The sequence below is a fragment of the Zootoca vivipara genome, chromosome 6 (genome assembly GCF_965207765.1).
Source record: "Zootoca vivipara chromosome 6, rZooViv2.hap1.1, whole genome shotgun sequence".
Taxonomy (NCBI): domain Eukaryota; kingdom Metazoa; phylum Chordata; class Lepidosauria; order Squamata; family Lacertidae; genus Zootoca; species Zootoca vivipara.
The window spans coordinates 52873498-52898393 of record NC_142589.1 but is presented as its reverse complement, the minus strand read 5'-3'; the positions used below and the strand labels follow the sequence as shown (position 1 = coordinate 52898393).

At 47.4% G+C, this 24896-nt stretch overlaps 1 protein-coding gene across 2 annotated transcripts; it reads right to left on the bottom strand.

Annotated features, from left to right (window-relative positions):
- Nucleotides 1–1718: 1718 nt before the first annotated feature.
- Nucleotides 1719–24394, bottom strand: RSPO1 (R-spondin 1). Of its 2 annotated transcripts, XM_035117178.3 has the most exons (6): nt 23902–24394; nt 10450–10872; nt 6756–6947; nt 5070–5219; nt 4100–4291; nt 1719–2413 (listed from the first exon to the last, which is right to left on the bottom strand). In XM_035117178.3, exons 2-6 carry the CDS (start codon nt 10556–10558, stop codon nt 2274–2276), a joined length of 783 nt encoding a protein of 260 aa, XP_034973069.2. In that variant the 5' UTR covers nt 10559–10872; nt 23902–24394; the 3' UTR covers nt 1719–2273. The 2 variants fall into 2 exon arrangements, with proteins under 2 accessions (XP_034973069.2, XP_088528293.1); XM_088672167.1 differs by lacking the exon at nt 23902–24394 and having other exon boundaries at nt 6756–6943; nt 10421–10560.
- Nucleotides 24395–24896: the final 502 nt, after the last annotated feature.

Below are 24896 nucleotides of genomic sequence, written 5' to 3'. Positions count from 1 at the left end.
GAAGAAGAAGAAGAAGAAGAAGAAGAAGAAGAAGAAGAAGAAGAAGAAGAAGAAGAAGAAGAAGAAGAAGAAGAAGAAGAAGAAGAAGAAGAAGAGAAGAACTTGCTTTTATCTGTCCTGAATCATCCAACATTTAGCTTCATTGGACATCCATGAGTTCTAGTCCACGGGAGAGGGAGAAAATCTTTTATCTGTCCACTCTTATCTGTTGCAAAGGCAAAGGGCAAGGGAGTGCTCTCCTAAGGTAATTGTTCCGACAGAGTCAGTCTCGTAACAGAGCATCTTAGCAATTTGAGGCCCCACTCAGACAAAGGCCCTTCTTTTGCCAGGAAGCTCTCGGTTCTGGAGGGTCACGCGGCCCACTGCTGAGATGCCGCAGCAGAAACAAGCTGCTTATCTCTCACTCGCTGGGGGGAGAAATTTTAGAAGGAGCCGAGAAGACCTCCTTCGGCTTTTGCCTCAACATAATCTCTGTGCGGTTCAAAGGCTGAGCCTGGAGGAGCTCTTGCCCACTTGTGGCCTGGTATGCTGCTCATTTATCATCGTGGTGAAATGGAATCCCCTCCGAAAGATATAACGGCACAGTGTTTACTTAAGTGCAAAGTGGATGATGGGCCTGGCAGCCCTGCTGTGAACAAGCAGTCCGGGAGAGCTCGATGCAGCTCTGGAATTGACACAACTATTCCGCTCCCACACCCCTGCTGGAGCCAGAAAGACAATCCGGTGAGCCTTCCCTAGAAATGTAACTGCCCAATCCCCATGGCTGCAAACAGAAACCAGTGTGGAAATTCCTAGCAGGACAATAGAACAATAGGGAACTGGACTTGTCTGGTGTACACCCACAGGAGAAGCCTTGTGTTCCCATGCTGCTGGCCTGACACTCATCCCTCCAGGGCTCATTGCCCAAAAGCCATGTCCAGTGCAGAATCATAAAATCATGGAATTGTAGAGTTTGAAAGGACCCCAAGGGTCATCTCGACCAACCCTCTGGAATGCAGGAATCACAGTCATCCAACCTCTGTTGAAAAATACCTGGTTTTTCAGCCACCTTCCAAGGAAGTCTGTCCCCTTGTCAAACAGCTCTTACTCTCAGGAAGTTCTTCATTGTTTTCCGCTGCTCCAGAGGGTAGGACCCAAACCGTTAGATTCAGGGCTTATCCACACTTAACTTTTCTCCACTATTTCCAAGCACAGTCTGCACATTAAAGCTTCATTCCCAGAGCTTTTTCTGCAAAAACCTGCTCTTTACAGCTAAATTGGCACAAGCAGCAATCCGCTAAAAACCCAAATTAATTTTTTCTCTGATTGAGTACTAAAGAGTGGGGTAGCTGTGGGGCAAAACCAACAAAGCAAAACAACACTTGGAAACAGAGCTTTTAAGTGCGGACTTGTGCCTGAAAAGAGCAGGGCAAAAGGTAAGCCTGGATAAGCTCTCAAAATACAGGAAAGGAGATTCCACCTAAGAAGAACTTTCTGACAGTAGTGTGACAGAGGAGGTCTCAGGATTGGGGGCCTCCAGTCTGGGTGATGTTTCACGGGTGCAAACAGCATTGAAAGCACAATCACATAAAAATGCCATGGTAGCATCATAAGCACCAAACATCATGAACGCACAATAGAAAGAATGTTAAAGCAGACCTTTTATGTACCCTGAAGGATGAGAATACTCTTTTCGGAGTTACTACTTTGAAGATGATCTGCAGACATAAGAATGGGACTAATTTTGGGGGGGTTTTTAATCTGAAATTTTGAAGCAGTATCAGGGCAAACACCCCTGGACGTTCATCACAGATATGCAACACATATTCTCAGTGATACAGGTTGAAACACAATGGAGAGGACTTGAAAGCCGCCTTTGTGCATTTCCAGATTTTGAGAAAACTCATTCCAGTCTTGTCCTTGGCATTGGGAACTGTCTCCTCTCATGCCGTCTGTCCATAGTGACTCCAGCTGGAGATGTTTGCTCAGTGGCCCTCCTTAAAGCACATGCCTTCTTCCCTCTCATCTTCCCAACATCAAGTCCGGGGCACTCTGGTCAAGAGCACCTTGTTGAGATAGTCCCCTTGCTAAGGAACCACGAGGAATTTCCATGTTTCTGATACACTACGCCGGATATAGGTGGGTCTGCATTTTTGTACGTTATGCCCGTAGAAGAATCCTTCTGTCTGTCCAGCCATGTCTTACGTCATCGTGGTGCAGTGTTTTGGTTCAATAAAGCTTTCATATACATAGCAGCAATGGAGGTTTGTCATCGCACAGCTGTGGAGGGACAGCTACGGAGCAGAAGTCAAAGGCACAACTGTTCCCCTGGGCTGGCCTTTCCTTCTCCTGACACCAGACCGGCCGTCTTTCCGGCTTCTGTCCTCATTCGCGTTGTCTCGCTTTCCTTGCTCTTCCTTTTTCTTTTTCCGTCCTGCAAACAAGCAAAAGGCCAACAGTGAGACGGAGGAACAGATTGCCTGCTAGTTGAGAGGAGGTTGTCCCCTAACCTGCACCTGCTGTTCAGCAAGAGGACATTAGACACTCTGAAATGGCACATAAATAGTCAACACCACGTGCTACCTGTGCGTAGGAAGCTGTCTTATATGGAGACTGGCCAGGGGTCCACCTAGCTCAATCTTATCTACTCTTGAGTCACAGCAACGACTCTCCAGGATCTCAGGCAGAAGCTTTTCACAGCCCTATGTAGAAATGCTGCAGGTTAGACCTGGGGCCATCTGCACCCAGAGCAGGTTTCCTACCCCAGGGCCTTCTCAACAGAGAGAGATCGCCCTCCTTCTCCAGGCTATAATGTTGTCTCTAAGGGACAAAAAAAGATCAATTAACGCAGGAAGCTGCCTTATACCAAGTCAGACCACTTGTCCATCTCACTATTGTCTACACTGACTGGCATTGGCTTCTCCAGAATTTCAGGCTGTGTTCTCTGTCCTCTGTACCTGGAGATGCTGTCAGGGAATGAACCTGGGACCTTCTGCATCCAAACCAGATGCTCTGCTACTGAGCTATGACCCTTCCCCTGGATGCAAAGGCAGGGGATGGCTTTTCACCTAGCCTTTGAGATAGACCTAGGGACTACAGGCTCCTGCAATGGCCTTGGGTGAGTTGAAGAAGTGATGATGCTGACACTCAGAAGTTGTTGGTGAGGGAAAGTCAGCCTGGAGGACAGGCAGGAGGGGAATGGGGGATGGCACTGAGAAAGTTCTGCTGAACATGCTGAGAGTCTGAGGGTCCTGCTTCTGCCTCTCCACCAGGCCTAGGGCTTGGCCTGATAGACTACAAAAGGACTGCTGCTGCCCAGCAGAGAGTACTGTTTACATTCTTTTAAACTGCTTTTTATTTTATTTTAATTGAAATGGTTTTTGACTTCTTGTGTGTTTTGAGGGGGTTGATTGGCTGTTTCTGTTTTGATTCTGCATTTTGTGTTTCTATATTGTAATTTTATCTTGTGAACCACCCTGAGACCTGCGGGTATAGGGCAGTATATAAATTTTATTATTAATAATAATAATATGCCTTGGTCCACGTCACAGTATTTTTATTCTAGGTGTGAAGCAAGAGGTGCCTCATGGGATGGAGTTCCACACAATGCAAAACTGTCTTTTCACAGGAAATGTAATCTTATCCAAAGCAAACGGCACCACAAATCAACAGGTAGCCTGATACATTTTGAAAACAGGGCTAAAGGGTCACAGCCCGCATTCTTCCTACCTGCACACCCAAGACAACCACGTTGAAAAATGAGGCAACAAGAGCGCAGTTGCTCCCTTTGACTTAGCTGGCCGGTTTTCAGCTTGAGCACCACCTGCCCCTGCGAGATACATCCCTAGCTGTGTGTTGCTTATGCAAACCTGAACTGCATCGGAATTGGAGAACTGCCGGGCACAACGCTGAGCTGACTCTGAAAATGGCCTGGGAAATTCAGCCGGTCAAAAATGCAGCAATGAAAGTCCAGCAGAGCCTCCACTGGATTGACCAGCTAGCCTGATGAAGAGAATGCTTACATTTCGGGACATAAACCAACCGTCTCTCTCTCTCATTCTTTGCCCTGTGCTTATGCCAACCAAGCAAAGGGGCTAAGTGGAACTCATAATCCATTCACCTTCTGGGCACTGGTTCCTCTGCACTGTGCATCTCCGGAGCTCGGTGGTGGGTGGGCACACGGACACGTCCCCCGAGGAGGGCGCCTGAAGGACCTTCCGAGAGCGCTCCTCGTTGCCTCTCCGGAAGCCGCAGAGCTTCTTTTTCTTGGAGCAAGGGCCCCATGGACCCCACTCACTCATTTCACATTGTGCTATAAAAAAAACGGGGTGGGGAGAGAGGGAGGTCTATTTGTAACAGAGTCATAGAATTGTGCAGTTGGAAGGGACCCAACGGGTCATTTAGTCCAACCCCCTGCAATGCAAGAAACCACAGCTAATTGTGTCAGGTGTTTCAGCTTTGTTACACAACCCTGTCACATTTTGGAACATTAAAGGATTTGTACTATACTCCCCATTCTTCAGTGAAGACAAACCTTAGAGATTTCAGATTTCCAAACAGCTAGGAGAATGGCCCTCCTCAGCTTGGGCAAATTGATGTTTTGACAGATACTTGTAAAAAAAAATTGCATGGGGAGAAGGTTCAGTATTTCAGAGTAAGAAACTTCAGAATCCTATAAATTGTAGGTCCTCTCTTGTTAAAAACATCAAAACCTTGGGGTAATTTTTTGCCCCCGTTTCCGTGGAAACCAAAATATACATCAAGGTGCTTCAGTGAATACACTAAAGCAGTGTTTCTCAACCAGTGTGCCTCCAGATGTTTTGGGACTACAACTCCCATCATCCCTAGCTAACAAGACCAGTGGTCAGGAATGATGGGAGTTGTAGTCCCAAAACATCTGGAGGCACACTGGTTGAGAAACACTGCACTAAAGGTTGAATAATCCTGGGAAACATGGTGGCCTCTGACCAAAGTCCCCTGCTGCTCTGGCACCTCCAGGGCCCCCTGGGCCTGAGCTACTGGCTGCCCTGGGCAGGGTAAGCAGGGAGACCTCCTCAACCCCACCCACCCCCCTTGACTGTCATGCTCACCAGGACTGCTGCATTCCATGGTGCCATTGGCAGCAGAGTAACCCTCAGGGCAGGTGGCGTAACATCTTCCTTTGTGCAAGTACAGGCCTTCTTTGCACTTTGTGCAAAAGTTTCGGCTGAAACAGTCCTCACAGTTGTCGATTTTGCATTCTGTGTCCCGTGGGAGAGAAAGAAAAATGACCAGCCAGAATTACCGCCTCAAATGGAACTCTCCCTACCCCCCACCCAACATTCCTCCTGTGAGTAGATCCCAAATTAGGTGGCCAAGAGGGTCCCACGTGGTTGGCAGGGGGCGGGGCGGGTGGGGGTGGCAACAGAGCTGGCACTGAAGTAAGATGGAATTGGCACCTGCCACTAAAAGAAAACAACACTCAGGAAACAGTTTGTGCCCTGCAAATGTGTTGGGCCCTCATCAACCAGGGGCTTGCTAAGGGGAAAGAGAAGTGTCCATTCTCCGCCTTGAGAACTGAACATGGCCCTGGTCAGTCCCCATCTGTCTTGTCTAAAATTCGGGATGGCTAAAAGGAAGTCCTCCACAGAGCACATAGTTCAACTACGTAACTTGCTCCCATAGGACACTGTGGTGACCTTCAAGCTGGATGGCTTTAAAAGAGGATTAGGCAAATGATCGAGGAAAGGGTTATCAGTGGCACAGTCGAGGCAGCAATGCTTTTGAAACCACAGGAGGGGAGAGTTGCTCTGCTCGAATCCTGGATGCAGGTTTCCTACAGGCATAGTGACATGAAAGGGCAGCAAAGTGGTGTTGCTGCTATATTTTTACTCCCAGGGAGTGGTCCTGCTTGTGGGGTTGCCTGCCTCAGGTGCCAAGGTAACCTGACCAGCCTTGGGTGCTGTGCCTTTTGACTTGATGAGGGGGGTCCCATTTGCTCTCCTATGCCAGGCAGCCAAAGCTATTGGGCCATCCCTAACTTAACCTCCCTGCAGGTGTGATCTTCTGCATGCTTTCTCCTCTTTGTCCATACTTTCTAAGGGATCTTTCTGTGCACACTCACCCAGCCCTGGCACTAAAAAGAGGCATGCTTCCTTCTGCCGCACTGTCCCGTTCCACAGGAATGCAGCCAAGCTTGTAGCTTACATAGCTGTTCTTGAGGAACCAAGGAGTTCTCTGGGATCCCATCTACACTTGATTGATTGCATTTATACCCCATCCTTTGCTCCATGGAGCTCAAGGTGGCCTACATAGTTCTCCCTCTCAACCTGGTGAGGTAGGTTAGGATGAGAGGTAATGACTGGTTTAAGGTCACCCAGTGAGCTTCATGGCTGAATGGGGATTCAAACTCTGGTCTCCCAGGTCCTGGTCCAACACTCCAACCACTGCACCACTTTGGCTATGGGGGCAGAGGACTTTCTTCAGCCATTCTGCTGATGTACGCACTGAAATGAGTTCTTGGAAACCCACGATACTTTCTGTTCCAATGGAGTGCCAAAAACATTTGCCCTAGGTGAAAATGCATTTCCTAAGTTAAGAACCTTCCTTATAGGCGTTTAGATGGCTGGCTTACACCTCAGATTACGTATCAGTTGTTCAAAAATCAGAAATCACACAGAATATTACCAAGACACCATTATATGGTGGGAAATGGCATTCAAAAATGGCTGAATTTCACAAGAAAATAATGTTGGGCTGCTCCCTTATCCCCCCCAACCCCCATCCCAAAGACTCACTCATGCACTTGTTCATGTCTGGGTTCCGCACATCAAAGTAGCCCGGTGGGCAAGAGGGCAGGCAGATGCCAATTTGGCGAATGTCGTTCCTCTCCAGAAGGATGAAGAGTTTGGGGGAGCATTTGAGGCACCCGTTGAACTCAGAGCACAGGTCACATCCCTTCGCACAGCCTTGAGTCATCTCAGTACTGACTGGAAGGAGGGAGAGAGAAGTGAGCACAATAGAGCAAGATCACCTGCCTGCTTCTATGAAGGGACATAGCTCAGTGCCAGCAGGAGGTCCCAGGAGTTGGGAGCAGAGACCCAAAGCATCTCCCAAACACCCTTTGGCATGTGGTTGCCCATCACTGCTAGCTAGGCCCTTGAGAAGCTGGAGATGTCCACAGAATGCACAATGGACAGTTGAAGCAATAAAGCAACTAAAACAACAACAATAGATTCTGCCTAAACCTTAGGAAGAACTTTCTGCGGGTAAGAGCTGTTCAACAGTGGAACGGACATCCTCAGAAGGTGGTGAGTGCTCCTTCCTTGGAGGTCTTTAAACAGAGGTTGGGTGGCCATCTGTCAGGGATTCTTGAGCTGTGATTTCTGCATTGCATGGGGTTGCACTAGATGACCCTTGGGATCTCTTCCAAGTCTACAATTCTATGATTTCTTGCTGTCAGACTCCCCTGGCATCTCAGGGATATGGGGCATCACCACATGGCCCTGGGACTGGTTTGCTTAAGTTTCTTAGGAATGACTTCTAAAGTCGCTATTTCCACCTTTGTCAACAACAGCTAGAGATGGAGGACCAGCTTCTTGTACCTTCCCATTAAAGCAGTCTGTGGTTGGGTGCAGAGGCCCATCTCCCAGGCAGAGCAGAAGCCAGCTTTTGAGGGGCAAGGGAAATGACACATCTGTCCATGTATGGCTGTGGGTCTGGACCATTCAGGATTTAAACTGCACATGCCAGGCAGACTGGTCTGACCCAGAAGAAGCTTTGTTGAATCATAGAATAATAGAATCTAGCCCAACCCTCTGCAATGCAGGAATCACTAATAATAATAATAATAATAGTAATAGTAATAATAATAATAATAATCCCTGACACATGACCATCCAACCTCTGCTTAAAAACCTCCAAGGAAGGAGAGTCCACCACCTCTGAAGTGGTCCGTTCCACCGCTCTTACCATAAGTTCTTCCTAATGTTTAGGCAGAATCTCCTTGTCATTTGAATCCATTGGTTCAGATCCTTCCCTCTGGAGCAGCAGAAAGCAAGCTTGCTCCATCTCCCATGTGGCAGCCCACCAGATCTTTGAAGATGGCTATCCTATTAGCTCTCAGCCTTCCCTTCTCCAGGCTAAACAGACTCAGCCCCCAAGATCCCTTTGGAATCGCTTCCTTCCCTCACTTAAATTCACACAAGGTTTTGGGAAGAGGAAAGGTTTGCCCCAGCAGAACCTACAAGGAAAAGTCGAGGCTCCCACAGCCTTGTTCTCTACTCTGCTCTCCTCCAGGGAGGCTTCCCTCTCTGAACTTGCTTGGATGGAAGCAGAAGTCCAGATCTGGAGAGGACAGAGACTCACTCCTCCTGGGCCCTCCTTGGCTCAGGCCAACAAAAACATCCCCTTTTATGTCTGTGCTGCTTTCTGGTATCAATTATCATGGACAACTCAGCCAGGTTTTTAAACAAATCGTCACAGGTTATTTATATTTATACTGGTTAATTATGCAAGCACTGGCTTTTGTTTATAGCAAGTCTACATCTTTTTTGACTTTATTTTAAACACATTATTTATTCTTCCTCCAAAGCAAGTGCTCTGACATTCCTGAGAGTCAAAGGCCCGGCTTCTCAGTGGTGGCGAGATAGGCAGAGGCTGCAAAAGCTTCCAGTGAGGCTGCGAGATCGGGAGAGCAGCAGCAGGACCAATTTGTCAACTCAGCCCCAACTGGATTTGCAGGGGGAAGCTATTAGAAGCGGATCCTGTCTTGAGAAACTGGGAGCCGATTCCTTCTCCGAAGTGAGTCCACTCCAACCACCATGGACCACTGGGACATCAGTTTTCCCCCCGTCTTAATATATTGAAAGATTGAATTTAAGTCTCGCTTATCACACTTGTGTCTCAGGCACAGTTTCATGACCGCTTCAAATTGTAGAGTTGGGAAGGGCCCTGGGGGTCATCTAGTCCAAGCTCCTGCAATGCAGGAATTGTACCTCTGTTTCCCTCTCACATCCTCCAGGGTCCACAGAGATGACTGCTGTTGTTTTGGCACAATAACTTCTCTACCATTTACAGGTGGGCTCCCATTTGCTCCAATACCTTTTGTAAATGGCACACATAGGGACCCATAGTTACATACCGGTAGTTACAGGTAGGTAGCCGTGTTGGTCTGACATAGTCAAAAAAATTTTTTAAAAAAATCCTTCCAGAAGCACCTTAGAGACCAACTAAGTTTGTCATTGGTATGAGCTTTCGTGGATCTGGGATGCAGCAGACCCCAAGAAGTTAAGCCCCCCACCCCCACCCGCTGCTGCCTGCCAGTCCTGACTGATGCACATCCCTTCCCCATGCTGACCTATTGACAAAAGAAAACCACCCCCTTCAGGGCAAACCATGCAGTTCATGTCACATGTAGTTTGATCTGCAAATAATTATACATACACATCTCCCATATCTATTCTGGCAGAAGGTATATTGCAATATGGTTATTGAAATGACACTTCTGGCAGCATAAAAGTGAGACATTCTTTATAGCCACATTCACACCATACATTTAAAACACTATGGTGCTACTTTAAACAGTCACAGCTTCCCTAAGGAATCCTGGGAACTGTAGTTAAGGGTGCTGAGAGTTGTTGCGATACCCCTGTTCCTCTCACAGAATGATTTAACAGTCAATCCCTCTTCCTTGGGAACTCGGAGAGCTGTCACTCAGGGAGGAGAATAAGGGTTTTCCAACAACTCTTGGTAGCACATATGTCAGATAGCCAGAATGTGGAAATATGGAGTCCAAAATGAAAGGCCATGAAAGCTTATGAGGATGCTACAGGTGCTGGACTAGATGAGCCTTGGGGTCCCTTCCAACTTTACAATCCTAGGATTCTATGACACCCCACACTACACAAATGGGCAGGAAGGTGTCTAGAAGCTCAGTTTCCTTTGTTCCATAAGAACCACTCTCCAACTAAGACACCTTTCAACCACACAGCATGCTGTTTCCTGAATCTAGGAAACATGGCTTTTCTCACATCTATATTAAGGCCACCCTCCCACCCAAAAGGAGTGAATGCCAAAATATGGCAATACTAGGATCTAGGAGAGGGGAGCTTGGCTTGAGTCTGGCAGGTGGAGGATGGGCTGCTATTTTTTATAAAGAAGCTAAGAAGAGCCTGCTGGATCAGGCCAATGGCCCATTTAGTTTAGCATCCTCTTCTCACAGTGGCCACCCAATGGGAAACCTGCAAGCAGGATTTAAGCACAAGAGCCCTCTCCTCTCCTGTGGTTCCCAGCAACTGGCATTTAAAAGCATTGCTGCCTCCAACTGTAGAGGCAGAGCAGAGCCATCTTCATCAAAACAAGGCCAGATCACCCTCCTAGAGAAAATTCCTGTTAGCCCCAAGCCCTATGTTGCCTGAAAATGCAATGCAAGAAGAATAGGTCAATGACGCAGGTCTGCAACTTGCCATTTCAAAGGGCTTTCATACATACTTCGTCTTTGCCTCTTGCCCTTCAGTGCTTTGCTGTTGCTGCTGCTGCTGCTGTCTGCAAGATCCGCCAAGCTCAGAAAAACCACCACTGTGCACAGTCCAAGCTGCATAGTAACTTCCCAGCAGCTCAGACCCTCGAAGGCAGAGTGACTGGAGGACTCCGGCCCACAACTGGGTCGTGGTGTGTGAAGCTTTTTCCTAACGTGTTCGGGACTTGATCAGAAGAACGAGTCTGTACACAACGCCCAGTAAAAGACCATCTTCACAAACCAAGGTCTTCACCCCGAAAGCATTAGGTTGCAGATAACATGATTCTGTTTCCAACCCCATAAGGAGCCTGAGAGGTGGGAGGCAGCAGTCCCATTGGGCACAGACAGCGAAGATGAGCTTGGAGCGACTTGAGTCGTCTGCTTGCACCAAGACACTGCAAGGAAGGGAGAAAGGAAGCTGGTTAGGTAGCTAGTTTATTGCATTTACATCCCTCCCTTTCATCCAAGGAGCTCAAGGTGGCAAACATGGTTCTCACCCTCCTCATTTAATCCCCACAACAACCCTGTGAAGTAGGTTAGGTCACACCCTGTGAGCTTCATGGCTGAGTGGGAACCGGAACCCTGGTCTCCCAGGTGCTAGTCTGGCACTCTAACCACTACTCCCCACTGGCTCTCCAAGCCTTCATTTCACAGCCTTCCTTCTCAACTGCTCAAGAGACCTAGAAGGCTCCCGGGAGGCATCTTTTGACATTTTGCCTTTCTGAAAACAGTCAAGACTGTTGACAGTTTCCAAATCTGCCACCACTTAAGGTTGCGACAGTCAGGTGCTGCATGCAACAGAGAAAACGAGGAGGAGAGGTCAAGTAACAAAGGGGGTGTAGTATTTATATATAGGGTGGACCACTTCCTTTATCATTCTGTGGAACCTCCCACTCTGCTAAAGCTGGAGAGGCCCATAATTCAGAACACATCTGTGGGCGCCCCTCCTGCTTGTAAGACCACTGTGGCAGGACTCCAGTGAAGAGGAGGAGCAAGCAGCTGAAATACTCTTCTCAGCATTACACAGACCACAGGCTGGAACAGCACCACACATACCACGGAAAGGGCAAATTCCACACCAGGGATCATTAGGAATGGAACTGAAAATAAAACTGCCAGTATCATAAGGCCATTACACAATTCTAGGGTGTGGCAGCATTTAGGACTTTTTAGTTTAGAGAAAAGACAAGGAAGAGGTGACATGATAGAAGTTAGTAAATGGAGAAAGTGAACAGAGAAAAGGTTTTCTCCCTGTCTAGAACTCCTGGGCATCCAATGAAGCTGAATGTTGGAAGATTCAGGACACATCCTAGGAAATACTTATTCGTGCAGCGCAGAATTAGACCATGGAACTCGCTTCCACAGGAGGTAGTGATGGCCTCCACCCTGGATGGCTTTAAAAGAGGATTGGACAAATTCCTGGAGAACAGGGCTATCAGTGGCTACTAGCCAATATGGCTGTGCTCTGCCTCCCTGGTCGGAGGAAGGAATGCTTCTGAATACCAGTTGCAAGTATTCACAGGAGAGGAGAGGGCTCTTGTGCTTGAATCTTGCTTTGGGGTTTCCCACAGGCATCTTGTCAGCCCCTGTAAGAAAAGGATGCTGGACTAGATGAGCCATTGCCCTGACCCAGCAGACTCTTCTGACGTTCTTATGCTCCGAGTCAAGTTTGGTAGTGGCATAGCTAATTGTGGGCCTAAGGAGCCAGGTCATTGTTGGCCTTGACTGAGAGATAGAGCAACTGCAGTTCAAGCCCTTGAGCCAAACAGATGGAGCCGAACCTTCTCTCCACGCTTCTGCCGTCACTCTTCAGGTCGTTGCCAAGGCTGCCAGATTATCTTGGTGTCAAGCATGTGTTTGCACTTACGAGGGACACTGTATCATTAAACTCGTCTGCGTCGTTTTTGTGTGTATGCCTGTGCGCGTGCACGCAGATTTCAAATAAACAATTAGCTGCTTGTGTAAATCCTGCCTGCCTCTTGGCTTGGAAGTCTGTTTGATGCACTCGGCGTCGCACTATCAAACCTTTTAAGCTTCTCTGACCAAGCGTGGTTTCATCTTTAGTGAGGGTGGAGGAGAGAGAGACTAGGAGCACCCAAAACTGTTTCCCAAGTTGAGAATGAGAAACAGCCTTTGAGAAATGTATTCAGCTGAAAGGATCCTTTGTTAAACCCCAAACCACTGTTGAATGTCACAGGAACACAGCATGAGGTCCTAAGAGCCCGCCTGGATCCAGCCAAAGGGAGCCCATCTAGTCCAGCATTCTGTTCACACAGTGGCCAACCAGAAGCCCGTGGGAATCCCAATTTCTGCTGCTCAGCAACTGAAAGTCAGATACATACTTCCTTTAACAGTGGAGACAGAATATAGGCATCAACAGCCTTATTCCCTAGGAATCTGTGTGGCCATCACTATATCCAGCGGGATCAAATGCCATAGTTTAACTGTGCACCATGTGAAGAAGTACGGTAATTTCTTTTGTCTGTTCTGAAATCTTCTGGCATTCACCTTCATTGGCTGTCTTGAATCTGGACACCCCAGCTAGGGATGGAGGAAAAATCTGATTCAGTTTGCATTTAACCTTCCTGATTTGCACTTTTCAAAACAATTCCTGGCCTAGACCAAAACACAGCCAAATTTGCCCTTCTCCAAATTTTGCAATGCCATCCTCCAGCCAACTAAGGTGTTCAAAAATGTATATGCTGGTGTAGAGTGTTCACAAAAACGCATATACTTATGGAAATGACACAAAATTTGCACTAAAATTTGCACTAAAATGTGTGTGGATTTTCACAAAGATGTCTTTGTTTAAGAAATTGCAAAATGATGTGGAAATTTTGAGAACTTAAGATGGGGGGGGGAGCGATAGAAACTGAGAGAAACAGAAATAAAAAGTTTTGCTTGTCCCTCACCTTACAAGGCAATATTGGTAATTGTGTGTATCAAAAATGCTGCTTTGTCTACACTGGGAATGCCAATGTGTGGCATAAGTGTGCCCTGTGTGTATGGTGTGGGTGTTGACTAACATGTGAGCAGAGCATTCAGGATGTACAGACCATGTGATCAAGAACAGAAGTTTAGGCCACGGAAGCGAAAGGGAAAGCTGTGATTCCTGCATCGCAGGGGGTTGGACTGGATGACCTTTGAGATCCCTTCCAACTCTACTGTTCTATGATTCTAGGTACAACTCATTTATTAGTAGCAGGAGTAGTATTCCATCACTTACTACATAAATTATCTCAAAGTGACTACTATAAAAGCATACTGTACAGAATACAAAATTGAAAGTGAGTGCAAAACAATATTGAATGTTTGCACCGGGCATTTGACATCACAGCACAAATCAGGAGTACTGTCCATGTCCCACCCTCCTTCCTATCTTCACAGTTAGAGATTTATTTTAGACCTGGTATCATGGGTCTCCATTTTTTCCCATTCTTTAGAACTTCAGCATTGCCTAAGGTCCTCTTGCTGGAGCAATTCAGGATCTCGTGGCTGCCTTGGCAACCCTGGGGCTCTCACAGAATGACATGTGGCAACAGGTGACCCATACAGTCTGATGGTGTGGCTTGGATGGGGTTCTGGTGGCCCATGTTGGGTGGAGGTGTCAACAGGGCCTTCATCACTACATCAGAGGGTTTGGACTCACAGAGTAACCTTCAGAGGTTGATGGTGTTCTGAAAGCCCTTGGAGAATTTCCTGTTGACCTTGCTGGCTCACCTATCAAAGCCTGGCCAGTCTTTGTCCATAAGAACATGAGAAGAGGCTGCTGGATGAGGCCAATGGCCCATCTAGTACTGCCTTCTGTTCTCGCAGTAGCCAACCATACACTTGTGGGAAACCTGCAAAGGAGGATTCAAGGACCAGAGCCCTGTCCTCTCCTGTGGTTTCCAGCAACTGGTCTTTGGAAGCATTGCTGCCTCCAACCGTGGAGGCTCAAGGGACAATTGTGGCTTAAAGTGCTTCTTACCGATTTCATTTGACCCATGGGAAAAAGCAGGATCACTACAGTTATCCACGCTTTACTAAACCCAGATTAGATTATGCAGTATTTTTAGTGAAGCCTGTGAATAAAAGGTTTGGAAACTGCAACTGGTCTAGGTTATTAACAGATGCTGGCCAGCTGGCCAGATTTTGCCAGTGCTGAAACATCTTTTCTGGCTTCCAGTTTGTTTCTGTGTGCAATATAAGGGATGTGACTTTTTCTCTTCCTGGCCTAGGCTCCACAGGGATGTTTCCAAGCAACTTCAATAATATCCTTTCGGCATCAGGGGGAAACTTTTTTAGGTCTTCTGCAAAGTGCAATTTTGGGATTTGCATAGTGGATTATTTGGGGGGGGGGTTTAGAGTCAAAAGAATAAACTTTTATGAAAGCGGTCTTAGATGTGTGTGTGTAATATATTACCGGAAGAACTTTCTGATAGTAAGCTATGCAATCATGGTACAGACCACATTGGAAGGTGGAAGACTCTTCTTCCTTTGAAGTTTGGTAGCCATCTGTCTGTGATTCTTGGGTTGAAGGGGGATGGACTAGATGACCCTTGAGGGACCCATCCAACTCTACACTTCTATGATTCTATATAGCAAATACTAGGGGCTCTGCCCCAACTTGCTTTGTTCACCAACCTCACCTACTCCTTTGGCAACTCCCTTTCTGCCACATCGGACCAAACACCTCTCCCTTTACACCTCCCCACTCCTTAGACCCTGTCCCTCCCAGCTCACCCCAGTCACTCCTTTTTAAGTGAGCCACGGGAGGGGCATTTCACAGAGCAGCTAGCTATGTGGGTGAAGCCCCGCTTCCATTAAACCTCACTCCAGGTTCCTTTAGCATAGCAAGGGCAGGTGCGTCAGCCAGAAGCTCACTATATCATTGAGTGAATGGCCTCTTCACTCACCACCGAACCTTGCTGCAGGCACATTAAATGGGCTCACCATTCTCATGCTGCAGTTTATTATTTATTGCATTTCTTGTGTTTATATCCCACCTTTCCTCAAAGGAGCCCAAGGTAGCAAACATAGTTCTCCCTATTTTATCCTCAAAACAAACCTGTGAAGTAGGTTAAGCTAAGAGACAGTTACTGGCCCAAGATTGCCCAGTGAGCTTCATAGCTCAATGGTGATTTGAACCCTGGCTTCCCAGGTCCTAGTCCAACACACTAACCGCTACACCAGCTCTGGCTCCTATTGGTGGCCACGCCAGCATGATGACATTATACCTTTTTATGTGTATAGGAAGATAGGTAGATGATACAGTACATAGATCTATCTATCTATCTATCATCTATCTATCTATCTATCTATCTATCTATCTATCTATCTATCTATCTATCTATCTATCATCTATCATCTCTCTCTCTAGTAAACCTGTGTCTCTTCAGTATTCTGTGTCTGTCCCAGGGATCTCCCATTGCCTTCACCAGGAAGAGGGGTGTGGTCTGCAAAGTGAGAATGTGCTCATGCTGCAGCCAACCTTCTTGGCTGCCACTTGCAGAGTGAGGATGGTGCAGTTGTTGAGGTGACTTGTGGGACATTTCCTGGTCTTGGGGTACCAGTGTTGCCACCCTTCTAGAGTCAGCCCCGACCTCAATTTATCACCCTTTGCAGAGGATATATCACACCATCACATGGGTCTTTATTTGTTTCACGGTCTATAAAACTACCCCTCCCCCATCATTCTCTGTCAGGTTTTGCTGGTGAGTAACATGGCAGCGCATGCCAGCAGGCTGCCACCTTTCTTCTCCATGTTGCGCCTTGGGCACCCTGGTTTTCCTTCACCTGCCATAGATCTTGCTTTCCATTAATTCTGCAAGTTTAGAGGGCTTGCCTGGCACACGTTCAGGACCGCCTACCTCTGCCTCGGGGGAGTTGTGCTGCCATCCATCAGGATGCAATGCAGCAGCCAAAAACCAAGAGCAGACGAAACGGGCTCATCCCTGCCAGCAGGTGGGTGTTTCCTTTGGCTGCAGCTGAAGAACGAGATCAGGGAGCGATGGTGAGGCCTTCCTGCTTCATGATCCTGTCAACAGGGAAGAGGGTGCCTCTGGGAAGCCACCAAGCAGGGTAGATGGCCACTTCACCCCTGCCCCACAGCAGCAATTGTTATTTTTACTTTTACTGTAGTTCTATATTTAGAACCATACATCTGTTGCAATGACTAGTAGCTACTGATAGCCTTACCCTCTGTGAATTTGTCTAACTCCCTGTTAGATGGTGGTGGTCACCATCCCTGCATCATGTAGGAGCAAAGCCCATATTTTAACACTGCACTGCATGAAGAAGTCCTCCCAGTCCTGAATCTTCAGCTTTGTTCGAGTTCAAGGTAGGGACTACTGTTCTGTTGTTGTCTTCCAGCAGATTGTGCTCTTGTGTCACATCACAAAGCCAACTCCCCCATCTCTATGAAACCAAAAGTATAAAACTGTTTTGGTATGGGGGAAAATGCAGATCAGATCTTTGAACAGCAAAAATGTTGGAAAAAAAGCAAAACTCCCAAGTGGGCTTTGCAATGAGATGTGGGGTGCAAAAACTGCCTGTCCAAATGGGGACTGGAGGTAAGAGCAGAGCTCACCCAGCAGGAGAAAAGCCCCCAGGTACTCCTGCCTTCATCTCAATACTATACTTCTGTTGATTCAGCCTAGAATAGCATTAGCCTCTTTCACTGCTGTATCACATGGTTGATTCATGTTAAACTTGTGGTCTACTAAGACCTCTAGATCCTTTTCATATGTTCTACTGACAAGCCAGGTTTCCTACATCTTATATTTGGGGAGATTTTTATTCCTGTCTAAGTGCAAAACCTTACATTTACCTCTATTAAAATTCATTTTGTAAGCTTTGGCCCAGTTCTCCAATCTGTTAAGGTCATCTTGAACCCCAATTCTGTCTCCTGCATCATTAGCAGCTACCCCTCCCAGTTTGGTGTCATCTGCCAATTTGATGAGCATCCCCTCAATCCCTTCATCCAAGCCGCTTATAAAGGCATTGAACAACAACGGGCCCAGGACACAATGCTGCAGGACCCCATTTGTCACTTTTTTACAAGATGATGAGGAACCATTTATGAGCCCTTTTGGGGTTCAGTCAGTCAACCAGATACAAGTCCACCTAAAAATTACCTTGCCCAGCCCATATTTTACCAGCTTCTCCACAAGAATATCATGGGGGATTTTGTCAAAAGCCTTACTGAAATCAAGATACACTATGTCTACAGCATTCCCCTGATCCACAAAACTTGTAACTCTATCAAAAAGAAAGAAAGAAATGAGGTTCATCTGGCATGGCTTGTTTTTGATAAACCTATGCTGGCTTTTAGTAATCACAGCATCTTTTTCTAAGTGCTCACAGACTGACTTTAATTATCTGTTCTGGTATAAGGAAATAGATGGTCTAGATCAGGCATCCCCAAACTTCAGCCCTCCAGATGTTTGGGACTACAATTCCCATCATCCCTGACCACTGGTCCTGTTAGCTAGGGATCATGGGAGTTGTAGGCCAAAACATCTGGAGGGCCACAGTTTGGGGATGCCTGGTATAGATGCACCTTTGTTCTGATTAATCAGGACTCTTCTTATGTTCATACTGCCTTTGAACCTGGAGAAAGTTGCACCACTTTGTGATAGGGAATCCAAAGCCCACCTGACAGCCCAGACACATGGCACAGCAGCAGCACACAGATCTTAGCCTACTATAGTCCTGGGATCTGGCAACAAGTTGCCCCAATAACAGCTGGCCTGACTCAATGGGCCTGCAGATGAGAGAAAATAGCAGTAGAGGAACAAGGGAGGAGGAGCTCCAATTGCCTATAACTAAGAGTGCGAGGGAGGGCCAGATAATGCATAAGAACATAAGAGCCTGCTGGATCAGACCAGGAGGGGGGGGGCACATCTAGTCCAGCATTGTGTTCCTACAGTGGCCAACCAGATACCTGTCGGAAACCAGCAAGCAGGATCTGAGCATGAGAGTACTCTCTCCCTCCTGTGTTTTTCTAACAACTGGTATGCAGAAGCATTACTTTCTCCAACTGTGGAGCCAGAGCAAAGTCATCATGGGTAGTAGCCATCAATAGTCCTCACTTCAATGAATTTGTTTAAACCTCTTTCAAAGCCATCCAAGTTAGTGGCCATCGCTGCCCCCTGTGGGAATGAGTTCCATAGTTTAAGAGAGAGTTGGGGAGGGAGGCTCCACTGCCTCCATGCAAGCCCAGATACTGACCTCTACCTATCTGGCTGGGCTTCCAAACCTATTGAGTTTCCGCTGTTCTCGTCCATAAAAAATGCTCCCAGGGTCACTCTTGTGATGGGTTGACACCTCATAGTTTACTTAAGTGACAAGTGGCTTTAGGAGCCCTGGTCCCAAAGCCCATTCCAAAGCAACCCAGGGGCTGCTGCAATGCATAATGTCACATTGTACATCAGAAGTGATGGAGACCTGTCCTGTTAGCAGTTACAATTGTGGGCTGATGAATCCTCCCAACCCATTAAGTTTCCATGTGGCTCCACAACTGAGGTGCTTAACTCCTGCAGGCCTCATTGCATAGAAAGTTGATTTGGTGCAGACGCGTGAACCTCCTCCAGCCAAAACAACCATGTCCTCAGCATCAATAAATAAATCTCCTTCATAAATAGAGATTTTAATAAATTCCTGCAAGCCAAACAAGGATTACGCCAGCTTTGCAGGGTGATTCATCCCCTGTTTACATCCTGTGATCTCCACTTTGCTGTGCTCTTTCCCCGAAGAGGGACGACTCAGAGAGTCTCTTCGTTGGTATGGTTCACACAGACCAGTCAAAGGCTGGCTGGCTTGTGAGGGGTCTTGAGACCAGCAGGACTCCTTTGCCAGCACTACCAGCATCTACTGAAGTGCAGTTCCCACTCCTGGTGCCAGCGTGCATAGGAGTGGAGGGAAGATGGAAGCAGGCTGGATGGCTGGTGGCAAGCCTTAGGCATCTCTCACTCCACAACAATTGTGGTGGGAGGGGGCAGGGCATGCCAATATAGCTGGCCCTTGTAAGCCCTGTAGCAACCTCACATTGCCTGTGATAACTACTACCCAGGACGCTAGACAGTGGCCCTGAAGCCCCTTTCCATCCTGCTACATGTGAAATAATAACAAAGCAGAAGATTCACCTGAGCATGTGCAGAGTGCTTTACCATTGCCACCCTACCAGGATTGGGGGAAGAAAAAATCCAAGGCAAATGGTGTGGCTGGAAGGCTGACTCAAGCTATGGCTGGTTCTCTGGCCTGCCCACCCCTGCCGCCACCCCAGAAGTTTGCAAGATATGGGTGGTTAGCTCATACATTAGAGTATGACACTCTTAATCTCAGGGTCATGGGTTTGAGCCCCACGTTGGGCAAAAAATTCCTACATTAAAGGGGGTTGGTCTAGATGTCCCTCGTACTCCCTTCCAACTCTACAATTCTAAGATCTAAGAAGGAAACACAGATCCGTTTGCCCTCTCCCACCTTCATGGAGGCATTCCCTGGCAGTGACCCTCTGACTGACCCCTTCCCACCCCTCTGGCCCACCATCATTTCCTGCCTGCTCTGGGGGTCAACATCCTGCTTGGCATGCTGAGCAGGGAGAGAGCCGCACAGGACAGAACTGCCATCTCTTGCCTCCTGTGGTGCACAAGGTCACTGAAAGCAGAGAAAAATCCGTGTGGCTGGCAGGGGGGGAGAGGGGGGCCGTCGCTGCTCTATCCCCACATGATGCTGAAAATGCACTTTGTTTTGCTTAATCCTCCAAGCCATAAAAACAGGCCGGGCTCTGTTGTGTTTCCTAACCAGAAGTTCAACATTTGGTTTTGATAGGAGTTTCTCTAATCCTGAAATATAAACTGAAGGGCAAGGAAGCCATGGAAGAAGACCACTGAAGTCTGCAGGAGCAGTAGCTTTCTCAAGATCTGTGTCCTCCTGCCCAATCCTGGCACCTGCTCAGCACTCAGGTGGGCTGTGCTAACCTGCAACCCCCTCCCCCTGCTGCCCACAGGAAGCCTCGTTTTGGCAGCCTCAGCAGCCTCAATTGCCTTCTCTTGCCTGTGCATCCCTGGCAAAAGGTCCCATCAAACTAGAGGTTCTGTTTTAGTCTGTAAAATTATGCATGGCATGGAGAAAGCCTTTCTCCCTCTCTCATAACACTAGAAACTCATGAGCATCCAACAAAGCAAGATTCAGGAGGAAGTCCTTCACTCAGGGCATACTTAAACCAGTGTTTCTCAATCAGTGTGCCTCCAGATGTTTTGGGACTACAACTCCCATCATCCCTAGCTAGCAAGACCAGTGGTCAGGAATGATGGGAGTTGTAGTCCCAAAACATCTGGAGGCACACTGGTTGAGAAACACTGACTTAAACTACTTAGTGCGCTCCCACAGCAGGGGAGCTAAATGGCTTTAAAAGAGATTTTGACAAAACTGGTGGAGGTGGTTAAAACTAACAATGACTACTAGCCTGAGTGGCTAAGCTCTGCCTCCACAGCTGGAGGCAGAAATGCTTCTGAATACTAGTTGCTGGAAACCACAGGAGGGGAGAGAGGTCTTGTTCCCTGGATGGCCACTATGAAAATAGGATGCTGGACTGGATAGCCCATTGTCCTGATCCAGCAAGCCCTTCTGATGTTCTTATTCTCACTTTCCCTGCTTCCTCACCAGTCCATTGGCCTATGCATTGCATGGAAGCCCAGCATGGGAACAAGTACACTAGCAAAGCGATCAGGTTTTAAAAAGTAGCCAAAGGAAATGGAGCCATGATGTTCATGCCAATGACAGTAAACAGTGACACCTTGAAGCTTTTCTAAAGATCATCACCAGCAACTCACACAATGCCTCTTGGCATTAAGAACATAAGAAGAGCTTGCTGGATCAGGCCAATGGCCTGTCTAGTAAAACATTTGGCTCTCACAGTGGCCAACGAGACGCCTATGAGAAGCCTGGAAGCAGGACCTGAGCACAGAGCCCTCTCCGCTCCTGCAGTTTCCAAAAACTGGTATTCAGAAGCATTGCTGCCTTGACTGTCGAGGCAGAGCGTAACCACCATGGTGAGATCAGCTGGTGTGGACTTCAAAAGGTTAGCTCTTTGGGGGTTGGGGTGAGGAGGTGTGGATGTTCTCACTGGCTGAGGGTTTCCAGTTCATCCCACTTCTGAGGCTCACTTGTGCTTGATCTTGTCTGGGCGAAGAGTCCTGAGGAAGGGTGCTGCCAAAGGGTCAGCAAAGGAAGGAAACGGGCTGTTGACAAACTCGTCTCCTTTAACATAATGTAATTGTGCCCAGATTTTACAGCTTCCCGTTATTTCTCAGGGAGGCATTGCTTTCAGAACAAAACAAAAACTCCTGGGTGCATTTCTTTCCTGCAAGAAGACGGTCATCACCAGCTTCCAGTCCTTTCTCTCTCTTTGTTTTTCTTCTTATTTGGCATTCAGCATTCCCAGTTTCTTATGGACCCCACCCTGAACCCCAACCCCAAGTGCAGTACCAGCCCTGCCTCATTCCAGGCAGATGGAGAATCCCTGGGGGATCGTGCTTCCTGCTGGGCCTTTGCCAGACGCCCCCAGATTCCAAGGTGCGGTTCTTTCAGGCATGGAGGAACTTGCTGCAGGGTTGGATTCTGTCCTCACTCATCATCCTCACCCAACAGGAGGGATCTGCTGGATCTCCTTCAGGGGATAGCCTGTGCTGGTCCTTGGAGCCAGGTGCCTTCTTCCTCCAGCTCTGGTTCCAAAATAGTGCTTCCTGCCCAGCCCAGGACATCATGCAGAAGAGCAGCAAATCATTGAGCCACACAGGAATTGGGACCCCTAAACTGCTGCTCAAATGATCCACGTCAGAGGATTGTTATTTTGAGAATCTGTGAGGCTTTGTGGCCAATGATGTGCTTATCTCAAAATCTCTTCAACCGGAGAGCCAGTGTGGCGTAATGGTTAGTGTGTCTGGCTAAGACCTGGGTGAGAACAGGGTTGAAGTCACCTCTTGGCCGTGAAGCTCACAGGCGACCTTGGGCCAGGCAATGCCTCTCTCAGCCTAGCCTACCTCACAGGGTTGTTGTGGGGATTAAATGAGGAGGGGTAGAATCATACAGGCCACCTTGAGCTCCTTGGAGGAAAAGGTAGGATATAAATCAGGCATAGGCAAACTCCGGCCCTCCAGATGTTTGGGACTACAATTCCCATCATCCCTAGCTAACAGGAACAGTGGTCAGGGATGATGGGAATTGTGGTCCAAAACATCTGGAGGGCCGGAGTTTGCCTATGCCTGATATAAATGCAATTAAAAAAAAAAGTATATCCCAGGGACAAAAGAAACAATTGTACATCACTGATCTTAGATGGCCATGCAAATCTCTCAAAAACGATGGTCCTCCAAACTAAGATAGTTGAAGGTGGTAAATGATAACAGGACTATTGTTGCTCATTTGGAACATGCCTACCTTGCTAGAATTGCTGATCATGCAGTGTGGCCAGCTTAATCAGACACTGCAGCAGAGTGAATGGTGAGTGGGTGTGGGTGTACACCACAGGAAACAATGGCTCTAACATACCATCTTAAACTCTAAAAAAAACTACTGTTGATCTCCATACTTTGATGACAACCCCTTCAGCACAAGCATATAGCATGTTAGCTCAGAGATAATTCCCACTCAATAAGGTTTACTCCCATGTAAGCATGTTTAGGATTCCAGTTTCTGCTCTTCAATTTGGAGAAATTGAAAACACCCTTCTAGAGTGTCAGCCCAGGCTTTGGGGACCAACAAAGAGGATTTAATCAGATGCAATGCAAACTGTAATCACCACCACAGCTGCCCATCTGGTTGTCCTCCTGGAACCAGGCATCATGGGGCATTATGTAGAAGGTTGCCAGGCTGAATGCCTCCTTAGGAATGGACTGGTCAGGAAGGACTATAGCAAAGAAACCAAATGCAGCAGGTAGCCCTAGCCCCTATTAATTATTATTATTATTATTATTATTATTATTATTATTAAACATATTTTATTAAAGATTTCTTGGTTTACAAAACTACGTGCAATGTCTTTTTTTCCAAGTTAAATTTTCTACAGATCAGTTTCATTTGTTGAGACATTAGTGTTACATTAGGAAGAAAAGGGAGAAAGAGGTGGAGGGGGGGCATGGTGAGTGGGGACATATACACAGTTGTCCTGAGATGGTTCCCTTGATCCGTCACCTAGGAACATGATCCATATTCCCAAACCATTTCCTAACACTGATCCAGAGTCAGGCCAGGAAAATCCTGTCCCTGGTTTGAGAGTGGAAGCCCTCCAGGTTCTGTTCTCCGGCAGTTCCCCAGCAATGCCAAAAAGTGTGATCCACCACATTACATTAGGTGTGCTGTTCTCAAGCAACCTGGCATGCCCAGCAAATCAGCCCTCGCAACAGCCCCTTCCAAACAAGCGTGCGTTGCGAAATCCTTACCTCTGAGCTGTCAGTTGCTTGCTGCTGCCTGAAGAAACTCTCTCTGCTACTCTGGTTAGACTCCAATTTCAGCACTCATCGCAATCATCCATTCCACCAGGGAAAAAAGTTTTCCCACACAAGTTTTTCCCTCTGCCAGTTTTTGTACCTTCAGTTTGGATTATATATATATAAGCCCAAATCCTTTCTTCTTCCAAAGCCAGGCACCAAATAGTTTTCCAAATTTCACAGAGGGAAGCAATTCCGTCTCCTCCACCGAGCCGAATTCCTGCTTGCGAAGATTGCCTGGGCTCGTTTGTATCCCACACGGCTCTCTGGATATGCTGAGCAAAAGAAGAATGTGATCATATCTAAGCAATTTGCACATTAATAAGTTCCTGTTTTTGATGCGGCAGACTCCAGCCCCTCTTCGCCCGGACGGCTTCCCCTGTGTCACTGCTCTTCTCCTCCTGCCTACAAACGTAAGGCATCCAGCTTTGCAAAGGCATGGAGTGTGCAAACTGCGGCAGGAGGGAATCCCACCCCACTCGTACCACCTCCTAAGACAATATCCTGCCAAAATATTGCGACTGTTGCAAAACCTGGACTGGAGCATGCAAAGTTCTGTCTAGAGCCAGCAGGAGCTCAGCAAATTGCCACGGTGGGTGGAAGATAGGACAAAGAGGCCCTTCTGTGTCTGGCTTCATTTAAAAGTCATGGAGGATGAGGGTGAGGATGACATTCCAGTAGTAACCAGCCTCAGGAGTCATCTATGGTCACTTTTGCATCTGTTAATAAACATGTCACATATTTGAAGCAGCTTGTTAGCCACTTGGAAGGAAGACAACGTTTTTCTAACGGGGGGCTGGCCTGGGAGCTGGACGCAAAGCCTGGGAGTGTAGCCTAGTGCAGCCAACTGAGGCTCAGTCCAAAGTCTGATTCAGCTAAACCTCTCTTGTGTCCATTTGTGCCTGTATAATGCATTATTGTGCATTCACTGCTGTGAGGTTCATCTT